This window comes from Mus caroli, unplaced genomic scaffold (assembly GCF_978045245.1).
Source record: "Mus caroli unplaced genomic scaffold, Mus_caroli_1 scaffold_3, whole genome shotgun sequence".
Lineage (NCBI taxonomy): Eukaryota > Metazoa > Chordata > Mammalia > Rodentia > Muridae > Mus > Mus caroli.
In genome coordinates, this window is record NW_028227258.1 from 14206465 (window position 1) to 14216137 (window position 9673).

The 9673-nt window shown below is 47.3% G+C and overlaps 1 protein-coding gene across 1 annotated transcript in view; it reads right to left on the bottom strand.

Annotated features, from left to right (window-relative positions):
* Positions 1-8713, bottom strand: part of Ddah1 (dimethylarginine dimethylaminohydrolase 1) — a 133481-nt gene extending 124768 nt beyond the window's left edge. The window contains exon 1 of the mRNA XM_021157907.2: positions 8257-8713. Coding sequence (XP_021013566.1) covers positions 8257-8559 — 303 coding nt within the window. The 5' untranslated portion in view covers positions 8560-8713. The remainder of the gene's footprint in view (positions 1-8256) is intronic.
* Positions 8714-9673: the final 960 nt, after the last annotated feature.

The window sequence follows — 9673 nt, forward strand, 5'->3', positions numbered from 1 at the left end:
AGAGCCGGACCATTACAGAGCATTTGGATAAGAGAGGAGGGAAGCATACTTAGAAACAGGTCTGTGTGCTAGACAGCCAGATCCATCCGACACCAAAATAAGAAAGACAGCTAGAGATGTGGCAGTGAACTTCAAACCCAGCACCTGAAATCTCAAGAACACAGAGCTCCTGGCGAGGGCTTTTCTCCATCTCGAATCTTTCCCAATACGAACAAAATTCCCCCCACCCCGTCTCTCTGTGCTTCATACATCTGAAAAGGCTTTTCTGACTTCCCAGGTTAGTTCTTACATGACAGTTGCTCTTCTGAGAGCCCTGGAATGGATCAGACACTCTGGGCACACCCCAGCACCCACCATTTCAATCACAAGAGTCTATCACAGCCCCTACCCTGCCCTGTCTGCGGTCCAGTTCCCTAGCTAGACTAAGGGCAGTGATGTTGTCTAACTCGTGTCTACAGCATTGCCCTGGCACATGCAAGTGCTTGCTGAATACACAAACACGGTGGAGTCAATGACCCCGCCCGTTTTAGGAGCAAACGTGTTTGAATGCGGTGGTCACATTCACAATGGCTGCAATCCATTCTTTAAAAAATTCTATTTATTAAGCAACACAGGAACAACAACAACAGAGCAAAGCAAAGGTATTCTAATGAGGGCAAAGGTTACCTGTTTGCATAGAGTCTGCTTAAGCAAAGCACTTCTTCATTGATGTAACAGCTCACCCTTATAAGCCCATTGGACTGAAAGCAGCAGAAAAGCCCCATTTGACTTTCAGTGTAAAGGGCCCACCACAGGATTTGTTGGCAAATTAAACCTGAACTCTTTGTTCTTTAGTCTTAGTCTCTGCTGTAGGGGTTCCTCTGCTGTTCTTGCTTGGGTAATCTGGGTAGACAGGAGTCTAAAGCCTGCTGATTTATGTCTTTCAGTGGGACGCTGCTGCTCCTTCAGCACTCGGCTCCCGGAAGACAGTGGACATTATTACATTATTTGACAATGACAAAGTGAATGGGGAAGGCATCAGGATTTTTTTTTTTTTTTGCTTAAGATTCCTCTCATCTATTTGGTTAGAAAGGGCCTGCTTGTGAAATAAACCCGAGGGCTGATTTAATACCTGACAGTCAGTCTGAAGAAAGCAACAGGGGCTAATGTCAAAGGTCAACTGAGCATCTTGATGGAACACTAGGGGACTCAGTCATGGTAAATGCGTATTTAAAGACAACCTGGGGTGAGCAACACACTGGGATATGTAAGATATTAATCTCCACTCTCTTTCATTACACCTTTAGCTGTTTTATCCTTGTGATTCCTTCTTGGTAAGGAAGAATGAAGGCTTTCTGAATACGTAGATCTTCATTCAGAAAATTCAGAAAACCTTCTGTAGGATTACAGATTCTTCTCATTGGCCCACAAGAATGAAGGCCAACCAGTACACACTTTAAATAAGCATCGGTAAGGGCTGGGCAGATGGCTCTGTGACTAAAGCGCTTGCCCAGGAAATGTGAGGACCTGAATTCGGATGCCCAGAACTCACACAAATGCTGGGTGGGTATGGCAGCTCATCTGTAAACTGCAGCCTCAGCAAACACAGACGGAGGATCCTCTGAGCAAGCTGACAGTGAGCCATATATGTGAGCTCTGGGTCTGACTGAGACCCCACCCCAGTGAACGATGGAGGGATGATTGAAGATGACTCTGAATAAGAACCTCGAGCCTCTATGTGCTTGGGTCACACAGGCATTTGCACCTCACACAGTGTGTCTGCACACCTGCAAGCATGTATTCTCTCCCTCTCCCTCCCTCCCTCACTCGCTCACACGCATGTGCACGTGCACACATTCACGAACAACTGGAAAAATAAGACCTGAATACATCTCTACATTACAGCAGACTATGGCTGAAGGTAGTTGGAGACAAACGTTTCCTCCACCAGATCTTAATTAGATTTTTCTGTAGTCATGGCTAACATAATAATAGAGAGATTCCTACCGTGACTATAATAAAACTAATTGGAAATAAATTTGAGCTTAATAAGAATTCAAATACATGCAAAAGTAATGGCCCAGCATGTGTGAGCTGCAAGCCATCCTGCCTTCTCCTCTAAAGGGTCTATATTTGTGGCAGGGAGCTCGTTTTCAGCTAATGGCCTTTAATGAACGTCACTCCTGGCTCTTTGTTTTGTCCTTCATTTCCAAAGCCTTTGAGGCCGACCGACCGCACAGGAACAGGTTACATTACTGGACACACCTCTGTCTCTGATACACACCAATTTCCTAAGGTTCCCGCCACGCCCATGTAGAAAGGTTGAAAAGGAAACCTGAAAAGAAGCAGTTGTTCCAACCAGCTGGGTTGAGAGCTTGCTCCCCAGTGCAGCCCCTCCCCACCAGTGACAGCCAGCGGGCTCTCTCGGTATTGTCAGTCGTCACACGGAAGTTTGAGGGCCTGTGTGTGTAAGAAGCAAACATCTACAACAGTTATGAACAAACTCTGCAGGACAACTTAGGAGGTTTGTATAAATGGCATTGTTATTACAGACTCATTTTTACCTGTCTGAGGGCATGTTTTGCCTGCATGTAACTATGAGCACAAGCCGGCTGCAGGAGGTCAGAAAATGGTGGCTGATCCCAGGATTCGGCCATCATGTGGGGCTGGGAACTGAACCTAAATCCTCTGCAAGAGCAACACGTGTTCTTAGTTGTTGAGCTCTCTCTGCAGTGCCAGAACCAGCCCAGGGACAGGTTACATGACGAGACATTATGACCTTTAAACTGAAATGAAAACAAACTGCTCTCCTTGATGAGAGATAGGAAGAAAATGAATCACTTAGTTAAGGTCCTTCATAATACTAATGGGTAAAGTGGAACCCAAGCAGTCAGTCTGTGTCTGTTGAATGCTCTGTGGGGCTCAGCCACCAGCAACAACCACTTGATGCAAGCAAGCAACAAGTCTTGTGTTTTCAGGAAACTCCATTTCTGGAACGTATAAGTTGTCTGGGACTTTACTTACATTACTTACCCAAGTTATTGAATCTAGATTTCCTTGACTTTTAACAAGTGTGGCAACAGGGCCATCTTTCAGGGTCCACACACTTGAGTATTTGGCTTTGGTTACCTGCTACTGTTCAGCACAAGCTTGCTGTTCACATTGCCTCTAGAGGCAACATAAGAAACTCAGGGCGAAAACGTACAGGTCCTGATGCCTATATGTCCTTACATAAGGGACTGTCAACCTAAACACACATTCTTGTAAAATGTCCTATTCATTCCTTGAGAATTTCATACAATGCATTTTTATGAGATTTGCCTCCAATTCTTCCACTTATCTCCTGCCAGATCCATCACCGGCTCCCTAATCCCCTGGCTTCATGTCTCTTCCACTTGTGATTCAGTAACCATTAACTCCAATGTGTATTGTCCACTCCTAGGTATAGGCCATCCCCTGGACTGAGATCAACCTACCAGGAGCCACACCCTTCAAGGAAATTGCCTCTCTCTCCCCTTGAAGCCATCAACAATGTGTAAGCTGTCAGTGAGGGGTAGGAAACACTTCCCAGGCTACGCTTAGGATGTTGACTACCCTGGTTCTGTCCAGGCAGCCATGGCTGCTGTATGTTCACACATGCAATGGTTCTTTCATGTTAGGGAAGCACTGCTTTGTTCTGGTTCTTTCCAACCTCTGGCTCCTATGGTCTTTCTACCTCTCTTCTGTGATGAGGAGGTGTTCTGTACTGTTCCCTCCTATCATTTACATCTCCATTTCCTCATTTGGGTTTATTACCTTAAGCTAAGCCTCTGTCCTCTTCCTAAAGAGGTCCATAAAACTGAAAATGATTGAGGAAATAATAATTAAAGCCATCATCAGTCTGCAGGAAGAGACTGCAGGAAGAGCGGGGTGGTCTTCTCCTAGACAGAATTATCCCACTGGCCTGGAAAAGGATAAACTTGCTCTTAGCAGGAAGAAAAGGTCAGAGGATACATTTCACAATTTAGTTTGAACAAGCTTTGTCAGTTAATCATTATTTAGGTGCTAAGACCCTTCTGAGAAGAAAGTAAGAAAACGGTTCAGTAGTTGTTGTAAGAGTAAGGGAAAGGCCGTGACACACACACACCCTCTGGTACACCGTGAACTTGTGCAATCATTAGCTACACAAAAAATTTAATTATTAAAATGTCCCTCCATCCTCAGTCTATCTTCAGTCCTACTCTGGCTTTTCGATACTTTGTTTATTGGACTTTGACTTCAAAAGTTGACTTTTCCCCTTAAAGTACACTGGATCCATTTGAAGCACGATTTGCTTCTCCAGGTTGATTTGTTTCCTAAAAAATTAAACCTATTAAAACTATCCCCACTTGGGAAGACACAGAGCTGTCAGTGACTGGTTTGCTGACTTTCCATATATACAGCTGTCGTCACTAAATCTGCAGCTCTCTGCGCACAGCTTCTGAGCTCCATGCGTCACTGGAAACCCAACTGAGGAAAACACTGTTTTCTTAGAGAAGCTATTTAAATTTGGGTCTTCATTCTTTCTTCTAAGGAAAAAAAAGTTATTAAATACAGCACAATGCTTTTTGGTTAAGAAATAAATACTTTCTCCAGACTTTTTATTAAAAACAAAGCAATAATAAATGACAGGAAGATTCAGGGAAGAGAGGGCTAAAGTTATAAACCACCTATGCTCAATGAAATGTTTGCAACTCCACCAACTCTTATCTCGAGAGTAGAACTGGGTGTGATGGATCCTGCTTGGAATCCCAGCATTTGAGAAGCAGAGATAGGAGGACTGCCACAAGTGTAATACAGACTGAGCTACACAGCGAGCTGCAGGCCAACTGGAGCTACAGCCTGAGACCCTATCTCAAAATAAAATCCAAATCCCTCATAAGGGAAGAGAAATAAGGTCGGCTAAATCATGGAAACATTTATTCGACAAAGTATTTTCTGTGTGTCTCTCCCATATTAGGCTTTAGAAACCAAGTGTGAAACTATGTAGACAAGATTCCAGCTCCTAAGACAGTAGAGGGGAGGGTAAGATAACGATACATCAGAAAGGCCAGGGTGGGGGTGGGGTGGGGTAGGGGAGAAGAGTGGAGGGCACTCATAAGGAAAAATGGTTCAGGTCAGGAAAGGTGATGTCTAATATCACAGACAGCAGGACCAGAGCTTTGGAATCCTGCACACCTGAGTTCTGACTCTGGTTTTTTTTGTTTTTTTGTTTTTTTTTTTGGTTTTTCGAGACAGGGTTTCTCTGTATAGCCCTGGCTGTCCTGGAACTCACTTTGTAGACCAGGCTGGCCTCGAACTCAGAAATCCGCCTGCCTCTGCCTCCCGAGTGCTGGGATTAAAGGTGTGCGCCACCACGCCCGGCCTGACTCTGGTTTTATTGGAGCCACCCCTGTAACCCTGGGCAATCTATCCACTTTCTCTGACTTGGTTTCATCAATAACGATACTGTTGAATGAGCATTGATGAAATGCACGACACAGACCTGGCAGTTTGTGGCCAAGTGGCAAGCATCCAATAAATGTTAGCTAAAATGATATTAATGGTGACAGCAGGCCAAGGACAGCTAGGCAGAGGGAAGAGGAGGAGGGGAGAGGAGGAGGAAGAAGGGAGAGGGAGGAAGGAGAGGGGGAGGGAAGAGAGAGGAGGAGGGAGAGGTGAAGGGGAGAGGGAGGAGGAGGGGGAGGAAAAGGAATAGGAGTTGTTCCTGATAAATGTGTTTCCGATAAATGAAAACTGTGCATCCAGAGAGGAGGCTCTGGGAATGAAAGAACAGAATCTGAGCCAAGTGTTGGGGACTGCTTTGAGGAAAAGATGTAGAAGTGAAGCTAAAGCTGGAAAGGCAAGCAGAGCCCAGCTCAGCAGTGGCCCTCCAGGAACTTTGTTCAGGGGAGAATCAAATTTGAGTTGACCTTGGCCTTGGTGTAGAAATGTAAGAGAGAATAAAGCAGCCAGGGTCAGGAATACCAATGATGGGATTTTTAAAACAACTGCTGTAGGTTTTCACACACACACACACACACACACACACACACACACCCCAACCACTGCATCTAGATCCAAAAAGGATCCTTGCCACTTGCTTGTCTGTTTACCATTTCGTTGACTTACTGATGGATTCACTCATTTGTTCAATAGAAGCTCATAAGTTCTTCATCATCCATCCATCCAATGAGCATCAGTAACTGAGATTACTATCAGCTTGTCTGTTCAGTATTTCATTCATTCAGTAAGTATCAACACTTGATTCAATTCAGTAAGCATCAACACTTGATTCATTCAGTAAGTATCAACACTTGAAGTTCAATATTTTTCGTTCATCTCAAACATCCATGTATCCATTTATCCATTCATCAGGCATCAATTTCTGTGAAGGTGGCACACCGCACTGTGAGAGATATTAGCGAGCATCACCCTGCATACCCCTGTTTGCCAAGAGCACCTTACCCAACCATGACTGTCATCTCCTCTCCAGCTAGGAGGTGCCTTACCCTATCGACCCAGACCCATATGTGCAGGAGTAAACATGCTTTATAGAGAGGTCATGACAGTGCCACTGAGCAGATCAAGATGTAGCCCAAAGCATGGGGGTGGCTTGCCCTTCCTTTCCCCCGGGAAACAGAAGCTACAGCTCAGAGGTAGAATGCTTACCTACTGTTGGCAAGGTCCTGAGTTCAATGCCCTACACAGAGAAGGAAAACACAAGAGTTCTTCTGCGTGACCTTTGGCAAGTATGGGGCCACTGAGCTGACTACAGAGTGGAGTCAAATTCTGACATTTAAAATATCAAAATATCACCAGGAGGAAGATCACTGCTAGCTCTTATATTGGAAAATCCGAACTTGGAAAGTTAATTACACAAATAATATGTTATTTGTGTTCCATAGAGATGAACCTTCCTGAAGTAAGATGGACTGAATAAGGGCGATTAGGGTCAAGAGAAAAAAGGAAGTCTTGTCAGACGAGTACCATTTTGAGAGTTTTGACGTCTATTTTATCTATTTAGCATCCCAACCTATCCACCATGGCTACATTCATATTAGGTTAAAATAGAGTGGAAGCCATTTGTATAGGTCAAATTGGAAAGGGAAAGTGGGCAGGCTAAAAGAATGATGCCTGCTACTTTTGAAGTGTAGAGAGAAGAGCTACCTAAATGACAAATAGGTAGACTTTGATTATACTCAATCTCTAGGATTTCACCAGGCAAGCAAATCAAGTGTGGAATAGGCATATTTAAATCATAAGCCCAAAGAACTACTTCCAATGAGACAGAAAAGTGAAAAAACAAACAAACAAAAACAAGGAAGAAAACCCTTCAGATAGGAAAGAAACCACCTGCATCTTGTCACACTACTGGATGCCAAGAGTGAGGGAGAATCTTGAGCCTGGGCTCTTCTCTGGCAGTCAGAAAAATCCCAGGCCAGATGGCATTTTAAAATCTAATCTCGTGTGTCTGTGCCTCTCTCCCACTAACCTACATTATTTTTAAAGCAGTTACAGCCATTTCTACAAGATACGATAATGTGTAGGCCCCTTGAAGAAAAACAAAAAGCAGTCTTAATTGCAGAGAGAGAGGGGAGAGAGATTAAAATGACAGAACTTATTAAAACAAACAAAAAAACAAAAAAAACTCCCACTGCTAATGAAACGGAGCACCCCGCAGCAAGCACAGCTTTTCAAACCCGGCCCATTCACACACACATTTAAACACAGCTCACTAACAAAACGTTGAACACATTCGCTTGCCAGGCGCATTCTTCAAGACTCACTCGCCACCACTGAAAAGTAACTTGGATTCCTCGGGTCTCTGGGCACAGTCTCTGCCTGATGTCACCTGGTCCACCCTGCCAGGAGCTCCCCCAAAGCAATCCCTGCAGGACTTGGGGAACCCCCCCTCCAAGCCTCCACCTGCCCTCCGGGAGGACCCTTCTCTGTCCTCACTGGCAAGGAAACAAGAGTAGCATTGTCCTCAGCGCTGTGTAATTTGCAAGATAGAACCGCTGGCGCTCTGGGTCTCCAGCCCAGCCACCTGCCCAAGTCCGCGTCACCACACTCCAACTGAGATCGACTCGAAGGCTCCCCGACAGCGAGGAGGTGTGAACAATGAAGTTATCTGGCTCGGATTTCCCACACCCAGCCACGCCGCCCCGAGTCCCGCGGTGGGAAGTTGGGAACTGAGCCCTCGGGGTCGGTTCCACGAGCGTACCCCCCTCCCCGGCCGCGCCCCTCGCGTCGCCTGCCCGGGGGCTGGCCCGTTACCTCCTTCCTGCGGCTGGGCGCCCCGGGGCGGGTGATGAGGGCCGTCTCCTCGCACACGACGGCCACGTCCTCCACGAACACGCAGTCGGGCAGGCTCTCGTCGGCGGGCAGCTGCACCACCTGCAGCCCCAGCTTGCTGCCCAGCACGCCCACGTAGAGCTCGTGCTGGCGCTCGGCGCGAGCGAAATCCACCTCCTCGCCCTGCGAGCGTCTCAGCGCGTGGCGGCACAGGGACTCGGGCGGAGCCCGCACCACGGCGTGGGTGGCCCGGCCGAAGGCGGAGGGGTGGCCGAGGCCGGCCATGGCTCGCGCGGAGAGGAGGCGACGGTGGCTGGGTTTGGCTCGGTGGCTCGGTCCTCCCGAGAGCAGCGTGCGCCCAGCCTGCGAGCCTGCGAGCCTGCGAGCGCCCGGCGGCTCCTCTTGGCAGCCGATGAATGTGCTGCTGCGGGAGCCCGGCTCGCGCCCGGAGCCCTGCCCGCGCCACTGAGCATGCCCAGAGCTCCGGGCGCCGGCCCAGCGCCCGCGGGCCTATTCCTATGCTCTCCGCATCTGCCGCAGACCGGCCTGGGTCAGTCGGGATGCAGAGGCCAGGGACTTAACTTAATCAGCACTGACTCCCTCCGTGGTGTGTGTATCCCACCGCAGGTGCACGCCTCACATGGTCCCCATGAGGACCTGGAAATCAGGCAGTGCTAAACTGGACCTGCTGGAGAGGACTTCACGGTCAGGGGACCAGGTGAAGGGCGATTGTTTATGGATAAACTTTCCCTTTCTCTTCTTCTCTTTTTATCCAGCACGTGGAACCTCGGTTCTCAGCGTGGCAGCCTGTCTTCACCCATATTACCTCGACTTTCTCCAAATTGACCAACTGCCCCACGTGAAACTCAGTATAGTATAAAGAATGCATTTCTTCCCACCCAGGAGAAAGTAACCCAAGAGACAAACACACAGTTACAATAAGAATCTAGAAACAGTGATACTTCAAGCCCACAAGGCAATTTAAAGTGGGAAGAATGCCTCTTCCTTCTTGTTTTCTTTAACTGCACTAGGCTTGTCATTCAATAAAGGAGTGTTTATCTAGAAACCAGCGCACATACCTACCCTATCTCATCCCCATTCAAGGCTGAAGGCACAGAGATGGGGTGAGGGATGGTACTGTGGGCTTTAACAATGTCCTATTCCAGGCTTCCCAAGATACACTTCAAAGTCACTGTTTTAATAAACCTGTGGTCACAACAGACCTTGGGCGACATTTCACCCCTGATGAGCTTACAGCATCCCCTCCGAGAAGGATCAACCACCTTATCCAGTCCCCACAACTACCTTAAACAACGAAGACTGCAAGAACCGAGCTGTATCTCACCAGGACAGCGGGATTGGAAAAACCCTCGCCCCTCCCCCAACGCTTCCTCTCCCT